Below are 26,994 nucleotides of genomic sequence, written 5' to 3'. Positions count from 1 at the left end.
GCAAGAAGAGACTGTTTCCCTCACTTTCCAGAAAGGATACCGAAGTATAGAACTGTAAGTGTTGAAACCAGATCTAGAACCCAAGGTCAAGGTTTCGCCAATCAAGTATTCATTACCCAGATTCTCCCAGCAAAGAGGAGATGCATAGGAAAGAAATTATGAATGTGGTATAAGGTCCCCCATCTTAAAAAAGATTCCAAATAAGGCTCTTTAAGGCTTCTGGCAGGGACACTTTATTTTTTGGTTAAAGCCACATTGATTGAAATGCCATAAAAACAAACATGTAAACAAGGTATCAGAACTTTGGTTCACTGAAAACACCTCACACCTAAAACATCTGAGGTACAAAGGCACCTTGCTAGGTGCTAGATAGCCTGATTCTGCTGCAGCCACCCTGACCCAACTTTTGTGGCCAGAGGTGGCACAGGCTGACCAGAGAGGTCAGGACCCAGGTCGCCCAGGACCCTCCCCAGTCGGTTCTCCCTTCGCTCCAGACAAACACTTATTCCAACAAAGTCCCAAGTGATAGGGCCTGGAACATACAAAGGTGTCTGTCATGTTGAACTTGAGGATGACATGGGCTGTAGGGCCAGGAAAGGGAGGTGAGAAAACGAAGTCAGTCAACTTCTGTTGATCCACATGGCCTCAAGAACTCCTGTCCTCGTTCATGGAACCACTTATTGGAGACTGTGAACAAAAGGAAAGTATGTTACAATCCCGTTGGTTAGTTTAGCAGCTAGAATGACTCCTTCATGATGAACCCCACACTGGGCCTTGGAACTCAAACATGAGTAAGATATGGTCTCATACCTCAAGTTGCTCATGAGCTGGTAAGGAAGAGCTCTGTATAGATAACTGTTCAAAGGTGATAAAAGATACATACGTGTACATTGCCATGGAAACTGAACCAAAGAGCATCTAACCATGAAGAGGAGACTCCAGGCTGGGACATGATACTGAACAGGAGTTATCCAGGGAAGAAGATGGATATACCAGATGACTCCTTTATCAATGTGGTCCAAGAAGTGGGAACAGGATGAGAAAGACATCAAGGCATGAACCACTCTGGATGTATGAGGGACCCCAAGCAGCTTGATATTACTGGGAAGGAAATGAGATACAGAAGCCAAGGGCGAGGAAGCCTGTCAGGACTGTGGAGGGCCTGGACATCAACGTCAAGACCTGGGGGCCAGCCGACCCAGTGTGTATACTTTGGGCAGCAGAGGAGCAGAGCTGGTGCTAGCACTGTCTGTCACCTGAAGCTGTGCCCCCAATCCATGTGACACGCCAGTTCATTCCTTAACAAAGACTCTTAGAATGATAAAACAAATTTATCCCAATGCACTACTAAAGCCATAGAGCTTTTAAAGTAGAAATGCACTTAGTTGAAAAAAATTGTCTACAAAGCTTAAAATGAATAAACAGCCATTTTCTACCCAACCCTTCCACTACCAAACCCCACTTCAAGAGGACACTCAATATCTTTCATTGTTTCTTCTATTTAACCACATATTTCTAAATAACATGCTTATACTGCTATCTCTTGACTTTTAATTGTTTAATTTTTTTATTCTATCTCTAAAACACATACTTATCAGATCCTATCTTCCCAATAGTGTTAAATCACAAATTTTAATTAAATCAACATACAGTGCTTTCATTATCATGTCACATAAATGCTGCTCATACCTGAGCCACCCAGCAGTGTATGCTGACATTTCTCGTACAATATTTTCTTTTCCCTGAAGTCAGCAATTGTTCATTTTGTTTCTAATTGCTTAACTTTCTATGAACCTACCACTCTTACCCCCAAAACTCTCCAAGAGGTATAAACACCTCTGTTTGCAATCACTTCCTATCATCCTCACCCAAGCCTCTCTCTGGTTCACCATAGTGCTTCCAGAACAAAGCTCAAAGCTCTGGCTTCAGTCTCTGTAATTTGGTCCCAGACTTGAGCCTCATGTTCTAGTCCCTGTGCCATAGGCCTCCCCTTATTCAAGGGACAAAACAGCTGGACCCCACACCCATGATGCTAGTTTTAGTGTGGGCCTTGTTCCATGTGAGCCTTGCTTTCCTGAGTCACCCCTTCCCCATTCTGATTCCAATTCTCTCCCACTGCTCCCTCAAAACCCCTGCCTGAGGCCACTCCTCTGGGAGCCATCCTGGACCTACAGTGCTTGTGTAACTATTCTTCCTTAGAGCTCCCTCAGCTCTGTGGGCCTCCCTGAGCATGTTCCCAACCAGCTGTCCTGGCCCATAATTGGCTTTGAGGATAGCTACATGGCTGGATGAGATGAGTTAGCAGGGGGGAAAGGAAAAACTCAAAAAGGAAAACAGTCTTGGCACTGTGAAAATAGGGCAGCAGGCACCTCCCAACTCAGAGTCTAAGGCTGACCACAGAGCCCAGGCTAAGGCCACTCACCCCACTTGCAGCCCACAAGCACAGGACAGGCAGCATGTCTCGTACGGTAGTCACCTTCCCCACTCCGCAGGAGATTGTACCAGAATACAGCTGTGCCCTAGAAAAAAGAGACACCCCATTAGACAACACTCTTAGATACAGGTCTCAAGGACTTGACCCTAAACACCTCCCTAGGCAGAAAAACCCTCACCTTCCTGTGTACAAAGGGACAGGGCTCTGGCATTCCAGCAATATAGAAGTATTCACCCTTCATGGTGGGGCAGGTGTTTAATAACCCACATTCCCCCAAAGGGACTTCCCTTCCCAGTCCATCTCCCCAGATAGAAGCTGAGGCTACAATGTCAGAGTTCAGGCAGGGAGAGGCTAAGGCCTCTCACAGTAAGAGTCAGGCAGCCAGGGAATGGGAACTGGGGGCTTCAACCTGTGACCCACAAAAACTAGAACTTACCTTCTTCGGCCAAATCGCAGCCCCCAGATCGGGAAAAACAGTGGCACCACCAGCTTCTACATCACTCATCTGGGAATACAAAGCATAGAGCTTGGCCCCTGTACTCAAAGCTCTCACAACAACTGAGCCACCAAGGACACTAGTATTCAGATTACCTTTCCTGAGCCAGAGTGGCACTGCTTGAAGGCTCTGCTCCACAGCCAGCCCTTCCACCAAGAGAAGCTCATCCCATGCACTACCCCTCCCTAAACCCAGCTTCATCTGTGTGGTTCATCAGGATAGTCCTATGCCAGGGGCACTTGAGAGCGGTAGCCCTGCAGGAGACCTAAACCCTGGCTGTCCTCGGATGGGAACAATCTGAGTCTGTACATGGAAAATGCCTGACGGATCCCCGCTCTCACATCACCTTCCAGCCTGGGCCACACCTTGGGCACTGTGCCCTGGGAACTGCCCTAACTCAAAGCTCCCTGCTGCCCCCAACACCATCTGTAATCCCCCGTGCGGGTTCTGTTTCTCAGTTCTAGCACCACCCTCACCTTCCCAGAATGGCAGCCCTCCCCCAGGGCCAGCGCGGTGAGCACACAGGGTATGGTTCCACAGGCCCTGCTTTCTCCCAAAGAGGCCTCCAACTACGTGGAACACAAGCACCACAGTAAGGAGGCTACACTTAGGACCACAAAACGGGCCTCAGCTCCTGCCCAAGGCACCACTTCACTCTCATCTGGCTGTCTCACTTCAAGTTTTTTTGTCTACGATGTAATAAAACATGTTTTAAAAAATATTTCCACAGGATGCATGCCAGACAGACTAAAAAGCACTCAACAGACATATGGTAAATGAGTAAGATGAAAACTTTTGATGGCTTCCCACAGGCTTAGGGATCAAATCCAGGCTCTTTTCTAGAACCCAAAGGCCCTGTCCGTCTCAGCAGCCATTTTCTCGCTCCAGCCGCTCTCGCCTCAAGCGCTGCCTCTGAGTCACACCAGTCTTCTTCCCTTTTTCCACCATCCCCAGCTCCTTCCCTTTTCCAGGTCTCCACACATTCTCCCCTCTGCCAGAAACCATGTTCCACCAACTAATTTCCACTCAACTGCAAGTCTCCACTGACACATTACTCCACAGGGAGGCCTTCTCTGAACCTCAACCCTGAGCCACTTTTTCAAGGTACTTGTCCCCATGGTAACTAAATAAATTACCTCTCCTATGGTTAAAGCAAGTCTCTCATGTTAGACCGTAAAGCCCACAAGAGACTCCACTTGTCCTGCTCACTAGCATGTTCATGGCCAGCCCTAGAACATAATAACTACACACAAAAACATAAATGAGACATCAAAGGAAAAGATGGCCACAGGATTCCGTCTCTAAGTTACTTGACAGTCTGTATGCCTCTTTAGAGCAGGCTCTCTAAGCAGAGGGGAAAACAAACTGCTCCTCGTGTGAGAGGTAAACCTGACGGCCTGTGGCTGGAGCAAAAGCAAGAGATGGGAGGCAGGCCACTGAGCTCTGGAGAAACAAAGGCAGCTTTCATTTCGGAGGGCCTCATGGCAGCTTCCTCACTCTGCTGCCAAGGATGGAACTCTCCAGAGCACTCACCCCAAAAGTCCTGACTAGCACTGGGCCCATCAAAAAAAGAGCCAGGGATATGAACATCAGGGATGTGGGTGAGCACACAGATGGGAACACAGGCCAAATCTCTCCTCCAGCCAAGAAGAGTGCTGAGGGCCAAAAGGGCCCAGTCACTGAGCGACAGCTGGTGTTATCAGCCCTGACAAGAGTGGATATGAGATAGCACTCTGGACCCAGATTCCCCGAGGGCCCATTTGCTGCATGCATCATACTCACGTAGTTTAAGAACGTGGCCACACGATTCCCCGTCCCTAAACGCTTGAAAGCATCTTGCTCATTTTTCTATAAAATTAAGTGAGAATGAACAGGTGGACCTGGCCCCAATACTTACATAGTTAAGAAACGTGGCTAACCTATTCCCCTCCGTTTTGAGGCCGCTGTCAAAAGGTCGCTGCAACAAACAACAACTTTCACCCACGTTTGCAGATGATTCCACCCCCCACTTACAGGACTGGGGCCAAAAGGGTCAAGGGACAATACTAAGCATGTGTTCCATACATCAGCCTGGACCATGGTTTTTCCTTTCAGCAAAGAAAACTCTGGTCAGGGCATGGGGGGACGGGGGCAGGAACAGCTTTCACAAAGACCTAGTCTGGGCCCATGCTTTATAGTCATGGCACAGTGAAATAGCTTGGCTGCACTGGGCTCCAAAGGCCCCATGTTCCTCATTTGGACTTTTCCAGGAACAAAGACTTGGTCCTCGTAAGGCATGGGGTGGGGGTTAGAGGGCATTGATGTCAAGGCTGAAATGTTCCAAGGAGCTTCAGCTTTCTCAAGTCAGAAGGAATAGGGCCCTCTACAACACCCATGGTTTGGACCTTACCCTAGAGAAGTCAAAATGTGGCTCGTATTGTCCTCCCATTCCATAATTAGCAACCTGGTGGGAAAGAACAGCAACGGACCTTGTCAGCAGCATGAATAGTCCTGAAGCAGCCCATCTCCGCAGGGACACCATGTCCCCACATGAACCAAAATAACCTGCATCCTTAATAACCAGAACCCCCAAGTGCATCCTCTCGAAAGTAGATGGTAAGTATGCCCTGCCAGCATGGGAAGCCCACATGCATCAAATGTATCCATGGCTCTGTCGCAGAGTCAGGCCACAGCAAAAATGGGGTTTCCCAAACACAGCAAAATGGGCAACCTGCAGGCAGCCCCTGTGGAGAAGCTCCAGCCCTTCAGGGACTCTCAGAGGGCAAAAGGGAGTGCTTCCCTTGAGACAGGCCCTGGCTGGGGCCCTATTTGTTTGCAGGATAATAGAAAGATAATCCAAGGAAATCCAATGAAAAACTCAAGACAGGAACTTTGCTTTTATGCTAGTTCAGTAGCTCCTGAGGACCTGACACTGCCCCTACCCCAGTTCACTTCACCCTGGTTGCTGTCCCAGGTCAAAGGGAGCCGGGAGAACATACCCTGCTCCTTCTCACAGTGCTTCCCTGCAGGGAGTAGCTGTGCATCCAAGTGAAACAGCAAGCCCCAGGCAGCTGACGACTGCTGCGCTCTCAGTGTCCCCAGAAGGAGCCTGTGCCTGGAGTAGGACCTGAGCCATCCTAGCTTCCACACTACCAAAAATCATTAATTGGACTATAAGCTGTAAATGCCTGACTGAACAGTTTACCAGCACAATGTAAGTCTTAAGTCAAACACGGTTATTCTAGCGACAGGACAGAATGAGAGACAAAGTTCAAGACAAAGTATAGAGTCTGATAAGGAAGATGATGGATCAGGTGGTACCACCGATGTCCACCTGGGAACACTTGGCTACTGTATCATACTGAAACCCTAAAAACCTCTGGGGCTCAGCTATCGGTATTCAGGAAGTTGGTATTTTTTGCATATCCTTTTTGGCGATTCCAACAGTCAGATGTGAGAGTCTGCAAAACTGGCAATAATGAAGACCTATAGACATTAGGGAGAGAGTAGGAGGGGGGATACTTTACAAAAAAAGAAAGAAAGAAATCCTCTTATTGGAAAAGAAAGCAAGATCTATCAAATGTGATGTCATGAATTGGGACAGCATGATTTTCAGTGTCTGCAAAATTAAAAATTTAGATATGAAGGAAAATATGCTATCACAAGCTACTTCAGCCTTCAAGATGCCTGCACCAGAAATACCTGGAAATCCTGTCAACAGGGCGATGAGGCCAGATTCAGCAGATAACCCTAAGCCTGGAGGTGCATCTAAGAAGGGAAGTGCTACAGCCATTGATAAAGTCACACTACAAACACTTTCGTTGGGTCCACTTGTTGGGAACTTGGAAGAAAATTTTCAACATGACTGGGATTAGGGTGCCAATGCATTCTGCAAAATTTGATCACCACCTGTTGCGGGAACTGCAGAAAATGACTATATTTTCCAGTACTCCCATTTGCTTAAACTTGCAGATGTCATGGAATGAAAGAAGCCACATCACCACAGCAAGCTCATCTTTTAAGTTTTGGGAGTCCCACTGGATCATGCACCGATGCTATTGTGTCTACACTATTTAACACTGTCCCCAAAGACTGCAAGTGTCGTCGGAGCTTGTAGATGTGCAGTTGTGGATGTGGGCAACTCCGAGCCCAGACTCACAACTTTAATAACAAGCAACTATACATCAAAACTGGTTCCTTGGCTAAAATTAACAAGTCAGGAAATGATATATGTTGGCAAGGATGCAGAGAAAGGGGAGCCCTCTTACACTATTGGTAGGAATGCCAAGCTGGTGCAGCCACTCTGGAAAACAGCATGGAGGTTCCTCAGAAAGTTGAAAAGAACCAGAACCCCCAAGTGCATCCTCTCGATGCAAACACACTACCGGGTATTTACCCTAAAGATACAAGTGTAGTGACCCAAAGGGGCACGTGTACACCAATGTTTATAGCAGCAATGTCCACAATAGCCAAATTATAGAAAGGATCTAGATGTCCATCAACAGATGAATGGATAAAGAAGATGTGTATATATACACGCAATGGAATATTACTCAGCCATCAAAAATGGAATCTTGCCATTTGCAACAACACAGATGGAACTAGAGTATATAACGCTATACAAGATAACTCAATCAGAGAAAGACATTCATCATGTGATTTTAATCATACATGGAATTTAAGAAGAAAAACAGAGGAACATATGTGAAGGGAGGGAAAAATAAAATAAGATGAAACTGGAAAGAGAGAGAAATCATAAAAGACTCTTAATCACAGGAAACAAGGGTTGCTGGGGGGTGGATAGGATAATGGGTAATGGGCATTAGGAGGGCATGTGACATAATGAGTCCTAGGTGTTATATGCAACTGATGAATCACTGAACTCTGCCTCTGAAACTAGTAATACACTATGTTAATTAATTGAATTTAAATTTAAAAATAAATAAATACCGCCCCCCCAGCCAAAAAACATCCTGATTCCTGTGATAGCATTCATTTGACTCATTAGATGTGTTGTTACAAAAACAGAAGAGCCAATCATTTGAAAACCATGAGTATTTATTATACTGAAGTCAGAGTGAAGACAAAAAAAATTGGTCAGAAATTACTTTTTTAGTAAAGCTGAGACATCAAGTCAGAAGTGCGTTCAATCTTAAAGAATTCTGTCAGTGTAGCATCTCCTCCACTATCAGACAAGCCTTCATCCAATTCATAAGAAAGCCTCAATTGCTTTTTCTTCCAAATGATCAAACACATCGGCCACAGGTGAAAGAGTGTCAACAGGGAGTAGAAGAACCAGCTCCTTTCCAGAAGCCTGTCACATTTTGAGGGGCCAAGGGGTACAGGCTCTTTCTGGTACCTAGGCACTGGTTATACCACAAACAGTCCATGCTGAATGAGCACCTCGAGGGAGGTGCTGAAACCCAGGTCCCTGTCCCCCAGACCACAGAGGGTCAAGGCTTTCAACACTGCCGGCAGGCAAAGTTAATGCCGATATAGTTCCTAGAAGACAAACAAAAATGGGGCCCTAGTGCCTGGGCAGCTGTGGTCTGGATCTTCCAGAAGAGCCTTGACTGTAAGAGCCCCTCCACACGGAGTCCGGGCATTTGGATCCCACTCATTACTGACCTACAAAAGGCCAAACTTGATGGAGCCAGGGTTGTGGCAGAGAAGCCAGTCCAAGTATGGAGCTGCTGCCTTCTCAGCTGCATGTGAGATAGCATACAGAGCGTGTAGCCAGGGAGTCAGCCAGGAGGCCAACAGTGGCACAGGTCCCATCCAGTCTCCTCAGCCCACTGTTCCAGAGTATGGGATCAGCCAAACAGAATGCTGTCCTCGATGGGGGCCATGAGAGTCCTAACACTGGCTCTGACCACGACAGATGTTTTGTAACAACAGAACGGCTCCACAGAGACAGGAAACCCAACAATGCCAATAAAGACACACCTAGTGCACTGAGAGTCCCTACTGCTCCTGAAAAGGTGAAAGTGGGAGATGTGGCAGAAGTCCTCTATCAATGTGCTTGTTTATGGAACTACCTTAAAATTAAATTAAGCTTGGGGTGCATGTGTGAATCAGTTGATTAAACATCTGACTCTTGATTTCCACTCAGATCATGATCTCAGGCTGGTGAGATCGAGCCTCGGCATGGACTCTGCTTGACATTCTCTCTCTCCCTCTCTCTCTTTGCCCCTCCCCCTGCTCACACACACTCTCAAATAAATAAAATCTTTTTTTTAAATATTTCATTTATTTATTTGACACAGAGAGAGAGACAGCAGAGAGAGAGAGAGAACAGAAGCAGGGGGAGTGGAAGAGGGAGAAGCAGACCCCCCGCCAAGGAGCCTGAAGGGTGGGACTAGACTGCAGGACCCTGGGATCATGACCTGAGCCAAAGGCAGATGCTTAATGACTGAGCCACCCAGGTACCCCAATAAATAAAATCTTAAAAAAAAATTAAATTGGGCTACTGGGTGGCTCAGTCATTAAGTGGCTGCCTTTGGCTCAAATCATGATCCCAGGGTCCTGGGATCAAGCCCTGTGTCAGGCTCCCCGCTCAGTGTGGAATCTGCTTCTCCCTCTCCCTCTGCCTGTCTCCCCAGCTCATGTACACATGCACTACCTCAAATAAATAAAATCTCCAAAATGATTAAGTTTATAAATTCAACATTAAGTTGGATTGAACTGAAGATTATATAAAATTTTCACAACACTAAATGGTAATTAGCACGTATTTAAAAACTGGTGGATTTTACACAAATCCACAAAGAGGATCTTCAAAATTGGTTTTCTGATTGCTGACAGAGCTACAGAAAAAAAAAAAAAAAAACCTCAGTCATTTGCTTGATTAGAAAATCTTTTAAATGCTCTTCAGTTCAATATTCTAATGAAATCTATGGTTGCCAAGCCTCAAGATCAAAGGTGCAATCCTTAAATATACAGAAACTCTGGCCAGACACACCCAAGGGACTCTTAAAAAATGCCAGTGAGGGGTAGTGGCTGGCTCAGTCGATTAAGCATCTTAATTTCAGCTCAGATCATAATCCCAGGGTCATGGGATCAAGCCCCAAGTAAGGCTCTGTGCTCAGCGTACGGTCAGCTTGAGATTCTCTTTCTCCCTCTGCCCCTGCCCCTCCCCCTGCTAGTGTGTATGAACGTGCTCACTCTCTCTCAATAAATAAAAAAATCTTTTTTAAAAATGCCAGCAAAACTTCTCTGGCTGTGTCTCAGGTCATTACTTCACAAAAGAACCCATAAATTCCAATGTTCAGAATGGAGCGTGGACAAAACAGATTTGAACTCAATATACAACAGAGAATATATTATTAGGAGCCCTATCCAATTGCCATGTGTCTTCACAATCACCTTCGAAATAAAGGCAGAAAGCCAAGGTTTCACAGGGGCTGCTTTGAAAAAAGGTCTCCATTCTCATCAGCATCTCTCGACCTCTCCCTTTTCTGACCAACACATCACAAAATACCTTACCTCCAGTTGTATGTGAACCACGTGATCTGAACTATGACCACTGAAGATACATTTCTCTTAGAAGTGTTCCTAACACAATGCAGGATTTCAGCTTCCACAGTCAAGAAATACAAATGGGTCTGCCACGCCCACCACCAGTCCCTAGCTCCTCATATGATACTTGGGCAGATAGAAGATGATCACTACCTGTTGCATGATGAACTGTCAGAATGACAGGAGGCATGCTTACTTCTGGCTTCCTGTGCGAGGTCACTCCACACCCAAAGCACTGTGCAGACACACGGTTCACTGGGCAAGCCTCCAGGAGCCTGGCTCTGGGCACCCTGCAAGACCTTCTAGCCAGAAACAGCCGCTTCCCAACCCCAGCATCCCGGGGTCCGGCCATACCTGCAGCAGTTCTGCAGTCTTTACGGTGAGCCCTGTGATGTGCTGCATCCGGAGATTCACTCGAGCCACGACAGGGTCGTCGTCCTCCTCCAGCCATGAGCTAAGCCAAAAAGGAGGGAGAGAAAGGAAGGTGGGGAAGGCAGCTTACAGGAGGTCTCATGCTCTCCCCAGAGTCAGGGCCACTACTAACAGGCAGTACAGGGTGAGTGTTCTAAGTAGGGAAGGTGCTGGCAGGAAGGACAAGCCACGCCAAGCTCCCTGGAGTATAAACTAGCAAGCCCTGGAGATAGGCTGGAGATAGGGCTAGAGCAGCCACCCCCACCATCACCACCCCCACCCCCGCCACCACCACCTATGCTAACCTTTTGGAAACCCTGTAGCTGGCAACAGTGAGGACGCCTGTCTTAGGATCACGTACAGTGGCTCGTGCAAGCTGGAAGGCAGGAAGAGAGGGCAGACTTATCCTTCTTTGTCTTGAGTGTTTTCCTAGAGAGACTGGGACCAGATCTGCCATTCAGACCAGTGGGGGAAAGTTTTTCAGGCGGTTGGCCCTAGACAAGGCACTGTGATCCTGCATGCCACGGGAGGGCAGGAGTCTAAGGCCCCCACATTCCTGCTTGGCGGTCACCCCCGGGCCACTGCCCTGCACTCACCCAGGTCTGTGCTGTCTGCAGAACTGTGCCTCTGGAGTCCCCTTTGACCATTCACCCATCTCACTCACCCATTCTCACCAGGCACACATACCACCCCTGCCTGAGCGCCACCTGTGCATGGCTACTCCCACCACACTCAGACTGTGTCTCTGTCCCTGAGCCTCAACCTTGTATGCTCCTCTTGACCTGGTCCTTCTCAACCACAGCAGCCTCCTCTGCCAAGAAACCTACTCAAATGCCCCTCTGCTGCAGCAGCTCACACTGGGCTCCCAATGTTGTAAAGAGCAAAGATAGGAGGCACACCTTCTACTCACTTAGGAGCCTTACAAGGTCAGATGACAGCATCTGGAAAGGACTGTACAAGTTGAAATATGTGATCTGCTGCCTGAAAGCCACCTACCTCTCCATATGTATGCTAACACACACACACATCCACAAACACCCCTGACATATCTCATATTCTCTCGCTCTCCACAGATAGTTACAGTGGTGCTCCCAGGAAGCACATGCTGCCCAAAGGCAGCTCACCATGCTTCAGCTGTGCATGGTCCTAATGATCTCACATGGGTGGGACCCATGTGAGAAAAGTATTTATTTCAATAAATACTTAATGAGCACCTGCTATGTGGCTGGTGCTACACTGGGTGACCGAAACATGGCCCGTGCCCTCACACAGCTCAGTCTGTGGGAAAGGCAGAAAACTAGCTGCCTAACCCCGCAGCACAATACGGGAGGAGCTGGGAGCAGGTAAGCTTCATGTCTGTGGAAGCTCAGTCTATACAGTCAAGAATGGTCAGGGAAGACCACCTAGCTGAGACTTAATGGGTAAGCAGGAGTTAGCCAGGTAGGGGAGCACTACAGAACAGCAATGCAGAGGTTCAGGCGCAAAAATGGGTGTGACACCATTACCGTGGATTAGACGTTAGAGGTTAAGATGAGAAGAGGCCAAAGAGGCAACTGGAGACCAGGCCTGGAAGCAAGTCTGTGGTGAACAAGAAACAGGGAAGGCAGGTAACAGACACTCACAATCACAATGTGGACACCTCGGGGAGAGCTGACTAATGAAGGGCTGGGGTGGTAACAAGGTGCCCAGAGAGGAGCTCCAGGCAGAGGGCAAGGCAAGAGTCGATGGCAGAAGGGATAGAGAGGTGTGGATGGACCAGAAGACTGGCCAGGAGACCACCTTGCCAGGACACTGTACTGCTGCACCCAGTTCTGGCAATGTGGCAGTGCACCCAGGACAGACGGCTTCCCTGAGCTCCTATATATGATTCCTCCCGATGACAAGTGCAGCTGCAGCTAAGCCCCATCCAAACATCTAAGCCTCATCACTGGCCTGACATCCACAAGGAGGCTGTGAGCAGCTGTGTTCTCCTCCCAGAGATAGGCAAGGCTATTTTGAAAGCAGGCCAGGGACCCAAAAAAGCAGCTGCCAGGCATTCTCCACAAGCCAAGTTAAACTCATGGGCTCTACTTCAAAGTCAGAATAGCATCTGTCCCTCACAGGCTCCAGAAAGGAGAGGTCAACTTTTGACAGCCCATGTCATGGCTTCTATTCAAAGACAAGTTTTCCCAACACTCCCCCCACACCGCCCCTGCCACACACGTGCACATACACACCCAGCATGAAAACACACACAGAAATGTTTTAGTGCCTTCACCTGAGGGACAACTGAGGAATCTCAGGAGGTCCTAGCATAACAAAGCCTCTCTCACCTGGCAACCAGGGAAACAGTTCTCTTCCTTGGAGGACTTTGCAGCTGACCCAGGGAGTAGAAAGGGTGGGTACTGGTCCCCATTCTCCACACACACTTGCTAGACCATCCCTCAGCAACCTCAATGGCCGATTCTGGGCGCTAGATGTCCTTGTACCTCAAGCCAAGGTCGCTTCAAGATGAGGTGCAGGGGGGCCAGGATGGGAACCTATTTTCCGTCTCTCCACAAGTGTAGGGCCTCTTGGCCACTACAAGTCTATCAGGCACAAAGCAGCAGAGGCTCCAGCTAAATGCTCCCCTTGTAATCACCAGTGATAGGAAAGGGGTGGGGACATGGTAGGAAGTGGTTCTCTGAATGACGTCAAATGGGAACAAATCTTGTATGAACCAGAAATACAAGAATAATTTTACAGCCTAATGACGCATGTACAAAACCAATGGCCAGATGCATACTTAGCACCGAAATACCAGAGGGATCTCCAGGAAATTCAGGAGAAAGACCAGGATGCCAAATGTTAACAATGCTCAAGGAGTTCTGGGCAGTTCAATGAGATGATAAAAACAAAGGAAATATAATTATTAGGAAAGAGAAAACAATCTTTATTTGCAGCTGATGACAGTATCTGAACAATGCAAGAGAATCAGCTAAAAATCAAGAGTAATAAGTTGAATAACTAGCTGCACTCTGCACAGGTCTGTTTCCCTGTGGGTAAAATGAAGACAGTGACAGTGCGCTTACCAGACGCGATAGTTAATGTATGTTTAAGCACTTAAAACAGGGCCTATATCACACTTAAGAACACAGAAAACAGGGGCACTTGGGTGGCTCAGCTGGTTAAGAACCCAACTCTTGATTTCAGCTAGGGTTACGATCTCAGTGTTGTGAGATCGAGCCCTGAGAATGCACCAGGCTCAGTGGCAGTCTGCTTGAGATCCTTTCCCTCTGCCCACCTGCCCCGCTCACACTCACTCAAATAAATCTTAAAAACAAACAAACAAATAACCTCCTCAGGGGCACCTGAATGGCTTAGTTGATTAAGCATCTGCCTTCGGCTCAGGCATGAGCCCAGGGTCCTGGGATCAAGCCTCATGTTAGCAGGGAGCTTGCTACTTCCTCTCCCCGCCCCCCCCGCCGTGTTCTCTCTCACACTGCTCCCTCTCTCTCAAATAAATAAATCTCCAAAAAAGAAGTCAGTAAACATTTGCTGTTACTATGAAATGTATTTTTATAATCATACTTCAGCATATAAAATAGTAAACTAATAAAATGATGTAAGCAGTAAAAATATGATAAAAACAAAAAAATCTACCTAGGAATAAACCTAACAAGAAATGTACTGAGCATATATGAATAAATTTTATAAGATATGAATAAACAGACCAGAGTGTGGATGAGAAGACTGAACCCTGTCAAGATGTTCACTGTCCATGTTAATCAATTCTTCACAGCACTAACTGGGAGCTCCACACAACCCAGAATGGCAGCACCCTATGGCAGTTCCCCAAAACTCACCCACACACCAGCCCCCAGCAGGTGAGCTAACACTTTCCACTGTGGACCTGCCCTGCTCCCCGGGAGTCCTTCTGTCATAGCACTTGGCTGTCCACATTGCTTCCTTCAGTTTTCTTTGCCATTGGACTGTGAACCCACAAGATCAAACTGAGTCTTTAGTACCTCGGGACCCGGACAGCAAACTTACGCTAAACACTGCCAAAGGCCAGTGGAGTAAGCAAACAAACCACCCCACGATAACAGGGATAAGGTGCCCAGGAAGGAACTGCAGACACACGTACTTTGGGTTTCGCGATCTCCTTGATCCTCTCAATTTCCTCATCAGACATGACATCGTAGTACCTGACGATATGTGGACTGTCCCACTCATCCTCCTCTTTGAAGGGGGCAATGAGGAGCTGTGGTGTCCGGTTGCCATGGTGGTACCTACAGAAAAGCCTCTTCTGCCTCCGGGGAGTCTAGGGAGCATACAAAGCAAAAGGCTCTGGGCATAATGAGTTCTAATCCTCGGCCCCGGCCCCAGACTGGCTGGCTGCAGACGTGGGTCTCATACCGTGTCCAGCAGCTGCTCCCTCCTCCCCAACCACAGAAGAAACAAAAGTCCCACAGCTTGACTGAGAGAAATGATACCCCCACAAATCATGCAATGTTTCCTCTCTTGCAAAAATTCCTCATGTCTACAGGTCCTGCAGCACAAGGTTAATCCCTGAGCCTTCTCACAGAGATATGAGTAAGTCAGAAGGACTGAGGCAGGGGAGAGGCCATTCTAGGTGAAAAAAACCAGTGGGAGGCACGAAGATATAGACATGGACAAGGCCCAGAGACCACCTCATACCTGAGCCTACTGAGGAAGGACTGGGATCCCAGGGCTCTCAAAAATCAGTGACACTGGAGGCTGAGCTGTTAGCTATGGCCACGGCTTTGCTACAGAGACCACAGCTTCCTATGGGGCACATCCACACCCATGGTTTTCCTCACAGCGTGAGTCAAGCAGAAGCTGGGCATGCTGGGGTAGGGAAGGGAGCTGAGCAATAACTGCGAAGATTCAAACTCTGCCAGGGACATTGTGGGAGATAGTCTCCTGTCCTATACCTCAGAGAACACCCACCCATCAGCCTCAGCAGATGCTACAAAGAATGGGGCAAGATACTGAGGAAATAGCCTACACACAGAGGAACATCATTCCCAAATCTCCCCATCCAGAGCCAAAGTCTAGGTCCACATGTGGGACCTAGCCATGCATCTCACCAATTTGACACCCTCCCCACGACAGAGGCTCTCATAGACGTCTCTCTCAGGCAGGTAGTCCACAGGCCTCTCATAGATGCTTTCCTGTGTGGCTAGCCCAGCTTCTGTCTGATTCAATAACATTTTTTCTCTTTCTTCCTCCAACAACCGTTCAAAGTACCGCAGATTTCCTCCAGCTCGTTCATGGCTCGGGTCTAGAAAGAGCAAAGAACAAGAAGGAAAAGGAAACCACAAACATCTGTTAGGTCATTTAGAGAAATTATTCTGTAAGAGGTTTCTCTCCCAGCAGCTCATCTGCACGCAGCATTCTGCTTTCCACAGCATCTTAACCAGGGCTCACTGGTCAGAGCAGAAAAGCCAACATGGGCTCTCCAGCTTGGCCAGAGATGGGAAAGGAGACACTAAGGAGGCCACTTAGCTAGCCACATGGGGGCTCTCCTCTCAGGCCGCCCTAGAGGGCCCAACAGCACAGATCTAGAGAAGCACTCCAGACTCCTGCCACCTCCTCCCAACTTGGCTGTGAGTCACTTACATCCATCTCCTAGAGTACATCCATTACTGGTGACCAGATCACATGCTGGCCACAGAGAGAAGGCAGGCTGAAATCCTGGCAAAAAGAACAGCCACGTGACAATGCCATAGCCTCATCTTGTGGGCCTCACAACACAAAGGAGCAAGCTTGGCAAGATTACTGTGTCACTCAATAGATGAGGAAACCAAGGCCCAAAGATACTAATAGATTTAGGCAAAGGTTAGCCTGAACAGGAAACCAGGTATCCTGACTCCCTGGCCAAGGCTCTTACTAATATGATAGCATCTACAAAGCTCTCTTCCCACATCAGTCTTGCAGAACACTCATATGGTAGCTGGCATCAGACTCAAGGCCCATGAAAAACAGCAGCAAAAGAAGTCTTTGCTGATCTGTGGAATTCCAGACTATGATTATCCCATCTATCAGTAAGAGGTGGAACCTACAGGATTTAAAAACACAGTGCTTTTAACTTCCTTCAGTCCAACACCTCGAGACACTTAAAACACCAATGCCATAGCAAGTCCCACCAGTAAGAAAGACCTCAGACCTGAATGAACGGGTCAGGCCACAATCACTGCAGCAATTGTGAAGCATGGCTTGCCTCCCCAGCCACTCCTGACTTCATGAAGGCTCACCCTGTAGAGCAGCCATTGCACTGCACCATGGGATTCCTATTTTCAAAGGAACTGTATAGAGCCACGTGTCTGACTATATCCATAAGCAACCAGGCAAGGGCTAAGGCCAGAAATGAGGTGGGTAAAGCGCTAACCAGCAGCCAGAATGGGCCTGAAAGCAGTACGGCTCGAGTCACTGGCCAGGCAACATGTCAAAGTGGCTCAGTCCCAAGAGAGGGGTCAGGTAGTGGCTGATGGAGTAACCAGTTCTCCTGCCAGCACCCTCTCGGCTCTGACCTTCCCCTAGAACTTCCTCACCAAGAGAAAGCAGGCGGCGGGTGAGCTCCAGGGCACGGTGCAGGTCACCCAGCTGGAAGACAGCATAGCTCAGGTAGTCCAGCACCTCGGCCTTGGCTGTGGTGGCCTCCTCGCCAGCATCGAGCTGCTTCAGCACCTGTTCCATCCACAGGACTGTGTGGTAATAGTCGCCTTCATTGTAGGCCGAGCGGCCCATCCCAAAGCAGTCATCCACACTCAGCATGGCCTGGTACTTGGTTCCTGCATCAGGAAATGCAAACAGTCAGGCTCTAAAGAGCCGCTGGGCTGGGGAGAGAGAGTCCCAAAAGGAAGCCTGGGCCAGTGGAAGGAGGGCATCATCCCAGCAGAGTCCCACCCAGACTTCTAAGTAAGCACAAGCAGGCTGGGCCTGCCTGGGCCAGGATTCACAGCCAATCTCCTGGTCACACACTCCCGTTCTGCCATGTGGGAAGGGGCCTCTCTTGTGAAGAAGCCCAAGAAGCAGTATTCAGGAGAGTATGATGATCCTGTGAGCCACAGAGGAGATATCTACTGGGCAGCTGGCCTTGTGAGTCTGGAAGGTAGAAAAATTAGTTAATATAAAAAACGGAACTTTGATGGCAGCTAAAGCCATGGGTGGGGAAAATCACTTCCAGCAAGACAGTAAGAAGAGAGCAGAGGAAGTGGCTAAGGCCAGAACCCTACAGAGAAAGGACAATGAATGACACTGAGCAGGACCGGAGAGGTAGCAGGAACAGAGCAGGAGCAATGGGACAGACGCCAAGGGAGGTCAGAGCCAAGACTGCAGTGCCATCTTTGACCATTAGGTGGCGAAGAACTTGGTGAGCATCAACACTGCAGGTCCTGACACCACAGGTTATTTGCTATGGGCTCCATACTGGAAAGTGACTGTGAAAATAGTCTCAGGTCGAGAAGGAAGAGATATAGTATGCTAACTATGGGAAAATGTAGGATGTAGGGTAGGGGTAAGTGGGAGGGACATGAGTGTAATCCTCAGGGAACAACAAAAAAAGCAGGCCCCATGCAGAGGAAAGAAGGGCTGTGACCCTCCCTGGAAGGCAGGGGAGTCTCCGTTAACCCCATTAACAGACACCTAGACATGGGTGACATGGAAGAGCTGCCTTAGAGGGGCTTCTTTATGCCTAATGTCCAAGGTGGGGTTCTGTCCACAATGAAACCCCTACTGCAATGGGTTGGCTACTTCAAAGACGGAGGTCTGCTCACCGTGATGGCTCAGCATTAGGCAATGTGGGATAGGAAGATGAAGAGAGTAAACACGAGACGGAGTTAGTAGACGGGCTAGTGATCAAGGGGTTCCTTGAGCCCCTGGTCATTATCCTTGGGCCTCTAGAGATCTCCTTTAGCTATGAAGTTTCCAGAACACACAATGAGGCAATATAACACAGCAGCTGAGCCAGCTGCACAAAGCTGGCTCTGTGTGGGCCTCGCTAGGGCTCCCACCAGCTGTGTCACAATGGATAAATTACTGAGCCTCTCTAACTCTCAGTCCCCTTAGGTCTAGAGTTAATACCATCAATTTTAGAGAACTGGTGGCAAGAAGTCAATGAGATGACACATAAAGATGTCTTTTATGATCTCCAGGATGCTAATAATCAGTAGCTATGATCCATATCCTACAAAGGCCAAGAAGGTAAAGAACAGCTCCCAGAAAAAAAAAAAAGAAGAGCTCCCAGATATTCAGCATCCTCCCCAGAGGCCCATCAAAAGTCTATGCCTTTGGAGAGCACTCCCTAGAGAGTGCTCTTCATTCAGAGAATTGAATGCCAAAGGGCAATCAGACATGAGATCCAGCTGATCGGGTGGGATAGGCAAGGAAGCTAGGTGGTGGGTAGTTTAGTACAAACTTAATATAGATAGGCAAGTAGGCCCAGGAAAGAGAACCATACAAGACCTCAAAAACCACACACAGGAGGAATTTGGGTTTAGCACTTAAAGTTAAGCTTTGTGATCAGGAACTGATAAAAACAGAGATACACTTAAGACTACATGGAGAATGATTTTAAGGAGTGAGCTGGAGATAGAAAAAAAAGTCAGAAAGTTATTTCAATAATCCAGTAGAGAAATAAATGATGAGGCTGGAGTCAGGGTCTCCAAGTAAAGACGACACAAGAGAGGCAGAATCCATGGGCCTTAGGATTCTGACTTGGGCTGCCAGTGGCCAGAGCTGCTGTTTGCTCAGGCAAAGAGCAAGAGAGGAAGGTAAACATTTCACAAGGCAATGAGGATTTCGCTTTGGAACACCCAAGTGGAGATGCCCCAAAGGCATTTGTCTTCAATAGTTGGAATCTTTGGTGATAAGCCTTGATAGGAAACACAGATGTGGATGTCATCTATGTACATTTGATGGAAATGGCTAGGCTCACCTGCAGAAGGTGCTCAGAGAAAACTCTACCTAAAGGAATCCACCTTCCCTGCCCCTCTAGAACAAGCAAGTATCTGTTAAATGAATGTACAAGGTCAATGCTTGGGTGTGGCTCTCTCCTCCTACCAATCAACCATTCTCATAGCTACACTGGGAACACATCTTGCAGGTGCCCTGAGGGGACTTCTCTCACTGGCTTCGTGGCCTGGCTTGATCTAAGATTTGACAGAGGCAGGAATAAGAAGTCTACACTCTGTCACACTGGCTCACCAGACTCCTCAGTGCTACAACTCTGGACCTTAACCAGCCACCAACAGAGTGTCTCTTTGTCCTACATACTGTGATTCCCTGGGCTTGTGCCTCCTCCCATGTCCTCAAGGGTGAGTGACATCCAAAGTATAATGGGGTCTAACAGAACCCCATGGTTTATTGGCTTCTAACAGTCCCCCAAACCAAATATACCTTCTTCTAATCATACTGAGACAATCAGGAGAAAGGGGCATGTTTTTTTTAAAAAAAAAAAAAAAGAGAGAGAGAGAGAGCAGAAAGCCAAAAAGAGAAGCAGTAGAGATCAGTATCCTAGAATTCAGAGAATATCAAGAAGACTGAGACAATCAACATGCCAAACACTGCTGAAAAATTCAAGGACGTTCTGCCTGAAACTCAGCCACCGGCTTTAGCAGCTGAGTGGCCACTGGAGACCTGGCAGGGACAGGATCAGTGGATGCTGAACAAAGAGGCCAGATTGCATGTTCAGGAGGACCTGGGAAGCAAAGAAATACAGAGCATGTGGATGACTGTCCAGCAGCCTAGCCACGTTAGGCTAGCCAACAGATCCATCAACACCAGAGACTCAAAAGGCCTTGGATCCTGAGGGAGGGGTTTATAACATTAGTAAGAACCCACAGTGTGTGAGCTCAAGGGGAAGAGCCAAGTGGGGTGGGCCAAGAAGGAACAAGGCAGAGACTATAACTGAGGACACACAGGACACTGGACAGTGAGTCCAGAGATCAGTCTTTGTCAAAAAGAAATCAGAGGGTGTGGAGACAGAAGCAGGTCTGGAAGAAGATTTGAGCAGCGTTCAGGGGGTAGAGGCCGAGGGTTTATGAGCAGCAGCCTTGGCTCTCTCTGAGTGGAGAGAAGAGAGAGGAGAGGGCGGGAAGGGAAAGAGCTGAGGGGAGGTGGCTGCCATAGGAATGGGTGGGGACTGGCACCAACTGGAAACCCAAGAGAGCATCACCACCAGCAGTTGACGGTGTGCTTGAGGGTAAAGACCACAATATGGTGGTGGCTCCAACTCTGTCCAGAGGCCCCAGTAGACACACACCCAGTGCAGGGGCAAAGCCTAGAGTGGTAAGGTACCTGGAAGTTGTCCTTTGGAAATCGTGTCTGGGTCCAGCTTGTATGTGTCCTGAAGTCTCATCAGGGCCTTGGCAGCTCCCATTTCATCCTCATCAGTGGGGAAGAACTGCCGCTGCACAGAGAGGTTGGCAATAAAACCTTCGAAATGAGAGTGAGAACGAGAGGTTACCCTTGATCCAGGGGCGCAATTCCACCTGGGACCAGAAAGGTACCCAGTGGAGGTTTTCTGGCTAGTGCAACCTCCCTGCCCCCTCCCTCAATGGCGGTTTCCCCTTCCTCCAGGAAGCCCTCCCTGATGGCGCCAGTCCATGAAGATCTCTCTTTTCTTCCTCCTCACTGTATGGACTGCCTGTACTGCTCATTTGGAATTGAACAAAGATGGCCCACAAACTGGTTAACATGTGGGAGTCTGAGAGTCTTCGCTCCAAAGCACTCAGTCAAATCTGGTGGAGACAGAAGGGACACAGGACAGAAACAGTAATTGAGAAGGACACAGGAGAAGACTCATGGAGGACCTATTGATCACTTAATGGAAAATGAATCACATGGAAAACCTCGATCCAGAATCACTGGGGGGACCAGATAAACAGACCTCCACATTCCAGGTCAAGGAGTCTAAGGGACAGAGGTAGTCAACTCAGGGAACCTAGCCGGCCACTGATTACTGACCACTGGCCCTTATCATCCAGAAAGGTGATGATGACAGTCTTGGAGGGATTTAGTGCTGTCTCCATCCTCCAGATTAGGGACTGGGGGACCATCTAGCCAGAATAAGCATTGAGGTGGGCCTGCCCAAGCCCAGTGTAGTACACTGAGAGACCACCCTGGCTCTTCCTATTGCTCTCTCGAGGACCCCCACAACTCAGACCTGCCATGAGCTCAAAGGCATGAGCTCCCCGGATACAGTGCACAAGGCCGCAGTTTGGAACCTAGGCCAGCCCCTGCCAGAGACGTGCCTCAGGACGCTGTTCTGGGACTCCAAGCCTTAGCTCTTAAGCAGGATATGAACCTTTGTATCTCAGGACTCCAGGTGGAGGCCAGGCCTTCCCAAGCTAATTCAGGAGTTTCAATGCTACCTATGAGCTAAGAATTGGGAGGGGAACCCCAAGGTCCTTTCTTCCCTGGCCTGTTCCTCAGGACAGCAGTACCCACGGTCACGTACTCTCAGGACCTCAGGTTCAAACACCCACTTCTAACCATGCCTGGGGACCCAGGGATCAAGAAGTTGTAATCCTGCCTTTCTTGGTGGCTGCCCAGTCAGGGTTCTAAGAGTCTGGAATTCAGAGAAAAGAAAACATGCCCCCAGAAAAAGCCACACTGTCAGCAGGTCCCCCTCATTTCAGAGGCAAGAACTCTCAAGTCAGAGGTGAAAACAACCTATTGCTCTCAGGGCCTGTCCTGTCTGCCTTCTGGTAATTATAAGGTTTTCTACAAGAACCAGATGTTGACGGTGGGGGTGGGTGTGGAGAGCAAGACTAGGGAGTGGAAGGTCATCCAGGCAGGCTTATTCTACTCGTGGGGCTGTGGAGTTCCGGCAGAACAGCCAATTCTGAGCTACAGCCCCAGGATGGAAGACGGGCTGGGAAAGGCAGCCACCACTTCTGGAGGCAGTGAGCTCACTGGGCACAGCTCCAGCCAGGCTCAACTCACCAACCCCTCCCCAGAGGCCACCCTGCCCCCAGCCAAGCCCAGCCCAGTCTGGTCTCATGGGCTCAACTGCTCAGCCAGAGACAACCAGTCTGAAGTTAATCAGCACTCCCGACTGGGGGAGCAGAGGCACTCAGTCCAGGAGGCTGAGCCCAGGGGTGGCTGGAGTCAGGAGCGCCCACCTCCATGCCTGCCCCGCCACCTCCTGCTGAGAGGAAAATGTTAGAGCATAAAAAATACCAGCACAGTAAAAGACACCAAGCACGGTCAAAGCTTTAAAGTTTAAAAAGTTCATACTTTGACCTAAATACCACTTCTAGGAATTTAAACTAAGAAAATAATCAGAGAGGGTGCCTGGGTGGCTCAGTCAATTAAGCATTGGCCTTCCACTCAGATCATGATCCCGGGGTCCTGGGATCCAGTCGGCAGCCTGCTTCCGCACTCTCCCTCTGCCCTCCCCACCCCTCATTGTGCATTCAGTCCCTCTCTCTCTCTCTCAAATAAATAAAATCTTAAACAAACAAACAAAAAAAAAACAATAAATTTTAAAAAGAATTTAATAGAAGAAAATAATCAGAGGTAGGCACAAAAATGTATGTGCACAATTGCTGATAATTTGGATACAATCCCACATCCACTAACTTGACAAATTTCACACTATATTGGTTTGAGTTATTACTATGTAGCCATTAAAACCATGCCCTATAACATTTAATAGACATTTAAAGAAGCTGGAAAATTCAGGAAATCACTGTATGCTTATGGTACAAATCTGCCTATAGATATGTTTTATTTCTAAAAGGTATGAATGGGAATGAATTTAGATGAAGCCCATAATCCCCAGTTTATGCCTGCCCCATCACCCAGCCCACTTGACTCACTTTTGTTCATTTGTTTCGTCCCGCAAAGCAAGTGAGTTTGCATTCCCTGGACTATATGAATGGGTCCATTTCTTCTTTTAATGTAAATGCCAAGTGTAGGAAGACAGGAATTTTAATAGTACTTATCACTAGACAACTGGGTTAAGAACTCTAATTCACTTACATCATTTTATTTCCTAACTTTTCTACAAAAACACACTAGTAAGGCACATATGAAAAAAAAAAAGGGGGAATGAACATACTAGGACAAGGCAAGAACTGATTATTGCTACATATTAAAAACAAGGACAGCCAACTGCTAGGTGCCCACAGAAAAGGGAGATGGCCACAGGCAGGGCAGGGTACATATCGACACAACGCACATGCCCACCAACAACAGCAGAGCCAGGACAGGCTCAGACCAACACTCCCCATACACGGGCACACAGACCACTGGCCCCCCAAGCACCTGCTCACCATTCCTCACCTGCAGCCGAGTCCTGCAGGACAAGGTCTTCCAGTGCAGGCCAGTCTGTGTTCAGGCGCTTCACCAGTTTATAGGCATTCACGGGGTGGGCCAGGTAACCTTCAGGGTCAGCAGCTGACTTGCTGGTCAAGGCTTCCATTTTGTTGGCCCAGCTGTGGAAAGAGAGGAAAAGGAAAACTTAACATGCCCACTCACACAGGTCTTGACCTATGGTAATTTCCCTGGTGAAACCCCTTTTTCTATTGAGAGGCAATATAAAATGAATATAGCAACTCCCCACTGACATTTGTAGCCCCTTAATCTAGAGAAGAGGTGGGAATCTTCATGTATGCAAAAAGGCTCTTAAATAGAGAAAAGCAGGGAGTCCTTAGCTGGTACACTGAGCCATTCTGGAGAACTGGCATGAAGTAAACTCCAGACCAGCCCCTCATGGCTCTCTCAAGCGCTTCCTCTTATGAGCACCCTGGATGGGTTCTGGGGCAGGGGGTGCTTAGGACATCAGATACCTCTTAATCTTGGAGAGCTTGGCTTCCTCCACAAGGATATACTGCTTCAGAGACTGTACCAGGTCCTTCTCTGCATAAATTAAGTCGGTCATATGCCCTGCAAGGAAAGAGAAAAGGGCCAGTAAGAAACAGATCAGGGACATCCATCCCCCTTCCTGAGGCACAGAACACCAGCACAGAGGCAAGTCCTCTGGATCACTGGCATAGCAACTCTCTTGGGATCAAAGGGACTTGGGAGTTAAAGCGGGGTGAGGCACTGACATGGTCTTGGCCCCCAGCTTCAGTAAGACAGGGGTGGAGGCTCCCAGGGGAGGGTTAGATGAGCACACTGGGAGAGCCTTAAGGAAGAAGCCCTAAATCTCATTCTCCTACTGGCACCTGGCTTGGTCATGTCACCAGGGCATGGACATCCTAAGGGCTTCTTTGCTCAGAACCACTCTCTGGCCTGGACAAAGACAGTCAGAAGGCCAGGGAGCCCAGGAGCAGCCTGTGCTTCTCAGGGAGGAGATGAGTTGAGATAGCTGGCTCCCAGCAAGGATATTCAGGTCATCAGGGCCTCAGAAGGGGAAACGGCAGCTCCCCAAACCCTACTTTCCCCACAACTTGTCAAAACCAGTGGGTGAGCCATCCCATCTTGAGTGAGAACAGGCTTCAGGTGGTGACATTCCCTGGCACTTGAGCCAAGGATGGCTCAAGAAGACAGTCTTGTTGGAACATACCAATAGAAGTGAAGAATTCAGCCTGCACACAGCCCAGGACACCAAACCAGGCCACCAGCAATGTGGGCACCCAGCGTTTCATGGTCACAGAGAGCAGTGTCTGAAAGGCATTCAGTGACAGCCACTGGATCAACAGGTGAAAAAAGCAACATAGGTAAATACATACATATGCATGTGCACATAGATACACCAAACGTGCTAAAATCCTGACCTAGGACACAGAAACTAAGGATATTCTGCACCAGCAGTGGAAAGAGGCCCAGGTGTGCAACCAGTGATGTGTGCTCAATTCTGGCCCCTGCTCTGGGAGGCCATGTCCCCTTGGGAGAGCCCCTGTGCACCCGATTCCCGGTAACTGCCAGCAACATGGAAAGGCTGAATGGTGTGGGAGACAGTCCCCTCTGTTTCCAATAGTTAGTCCAAGATTCTAGTCCACCCCTTCTCATTTCACAGATTGCTTGTCTTATTTCGGTCTTTCTTTCCAACACATGTGTCAGGACAGTGCCAGGTACTGGGGACCCACCGGTAACATGTAGCTTCTGCATGTGAGGAGACTGAAAGGACAGGAGAAACAATGACAGAAAGAGAATATGCCACAATAGGCTCCAGAGAACCCACACCCAAAATGAGGTGTACATCAGATGGCTGGCTAGAGGGGAATAAAACCGTCCCCTGCCAGTCTGCAGCTGGCCACAGAAAAGGCAGCGTGGGGGGCAGGCACTCTGGGCAGACACTACTCTTCCTGTCTGCCACCTCACCAGACACTGTCCTCGCTAGCAAGTCACCACTCACAAATATTTGCTGAAGATCCACATGGGCTAAATACTGAGTTAGGCACCTGGGATATAAAAAGCAATCAGCCATGCAAGGCCAAAACCCTGGGATGGGCTGGACTGCTGACATGGATGCAAGAAAAGCTTCTGGTTTCTCATTAGCCTAGAAATAGCCAGACTCAGCTGTGAGAGCAGCAGGCACAACCTGGGGCAAGCTCCACTGGCAGGGGACCTGAGTACATAATAGAAGCTTTGAACATGGTCTCCCAGCTCAGCCAAGCAACCCCGCACACACCTGAGCCACACCTCTACCAGTCCCTTCTCTTCCTGCTCAACGTCAGCCAAGCCCCATGGAAATAGTAATACTAAGAGAAAACAGGGAAAAATGAAGAAAATACAAATGCTTTTCCCCAAAATGGAAGCCTTACCTGACAGAATTCCAAGTCTGAGCTAATGCCAGTTCATTTTTTGCCTGCTCTGGTTAAGAGACACACAATCACGCCTACCACTTCTCGCCTCAGAAGAAATTCCAACCCACTGTGGTTCCAGGATAGGCTCAGCCCAAGCACAAGGCCCAACCCCAAACGGGTTCCTCTATCAGAAAGAGGAGAGGATGAACGAATGGCTGCATTTGTTCATGTCCCTGCCAGATGTCTGCAGAGCCATCAGCATGGCCCGTCAGTGGCCTAGGTGTTGGGGGCCGAGATGCACAGAGCCAGGTCTTTTGGGCCAGAACCTGCTGCAGGGCACAGAGTATCAGGCTAAGCAATGGATTATATAGTTATGGCAGCAGAGAAAAGCAAGTCACTGAGAGAAGGTGAGCAGGCCATCAGCCCCGAGGTGGAGGGCAGGTCCTCCGTGTTCCAGCCACAGTTCTGCTCCC

General features: G+C 48.5%; 1 protein-coding gene across 29 annotated transcripts in view; it reads right to left on the bottom strand.

The window, feature by feature from the left end:
* Window positions 1-209: 209 nt before the first annotated feature.
* The window catches only part of P4HA2 (prolyl 4-hydroxylase subunit alpha 2), a 33,844-nt gene continuing 7,059 nt past the window's right edge, over window positions 210-26,994 (bottom strand). For 7 of the 29 annotated variants that reach the window (XM_082725692.1, XM_082725671.1, XM_082725672.1 and 4 more), the window contains 14 exons: window positions 25,339-25,438; window positions 24,620-24,716; window positions 24,114-24,265; window positions 21,120-21,257; window positions 17,375-17,614; window positions 15,911-16,104; window positions 14,944-15,120; window positions 11,144-11,214; window positions 10,782-10,881; window positions 5,320-5,373; window positions 4,713-4,778; window positions 2,871-2,939; window positions 2,423-2,519; window positions 210-687 (listed from right to left, as the gene is read on the bottom strand). In XM_082725692.1, coding sequence (XP_082581818.1) covers window positions 617-687; window positions 2,423-2,519; window positions 2,871-2,939; window positions 4,713-4,778; window positions 5,320-5,373; window positions 10,782-10,881; window positions 11,144-11,214; window positions 14,944-15,120; window positions 15,911-16,104; window positions 17,375-17,614; window positions 21,120-21,257; window positions 24,114-24,265; window positions 24,620-24,716; window positions 25,339-25,420 — 1,608 coding nt within the window. In that variant the 5' untranslated portion in view covers window positions 25,421-25,438 and the 3' untranslated portion in view covers window positions 210-616. Of the gene's footprint in view, window positions 688-2,422; window positions 2,520-2,870; window positions 2,940-4,712; window positions 4,779-4,827; window positions 4,888-5,319; window positions 5,374-10,781; window positions 10,882-11,143; window positions 11,215-14,943; window positions 15,121-15,910; window positions 16,105-17,374; window positions 17,615-21,119; window positions 21,258-24,113; window positions 24,266-24,619; window positions 24,717-25,338; window positions 25,463-26,994 lie in introns of all 29 variants that reach the window. The other 22 variants (XM_082725693.1, XM_082725682.1, XM_082725679.1 and 19 more) reach the window with 7 other exon arrangements.

The sequence above is a fragment of the Mustela nivalis genome, assembly GCF_964662115.1.
Source record: "Mustela nivalis genome assembly, chromosome: 3".
In the NCBI taxonomy this organism is placed as follows: domain Eukaryota; kingdom Metazoa; phylum Chordata; class Mammalia; order Carnivora; family Mustelidae; genus Mustela; species Mustela nivalis.
This window is presented reverse-complemented; position numbering and strand designations above follow the sequence as displayed.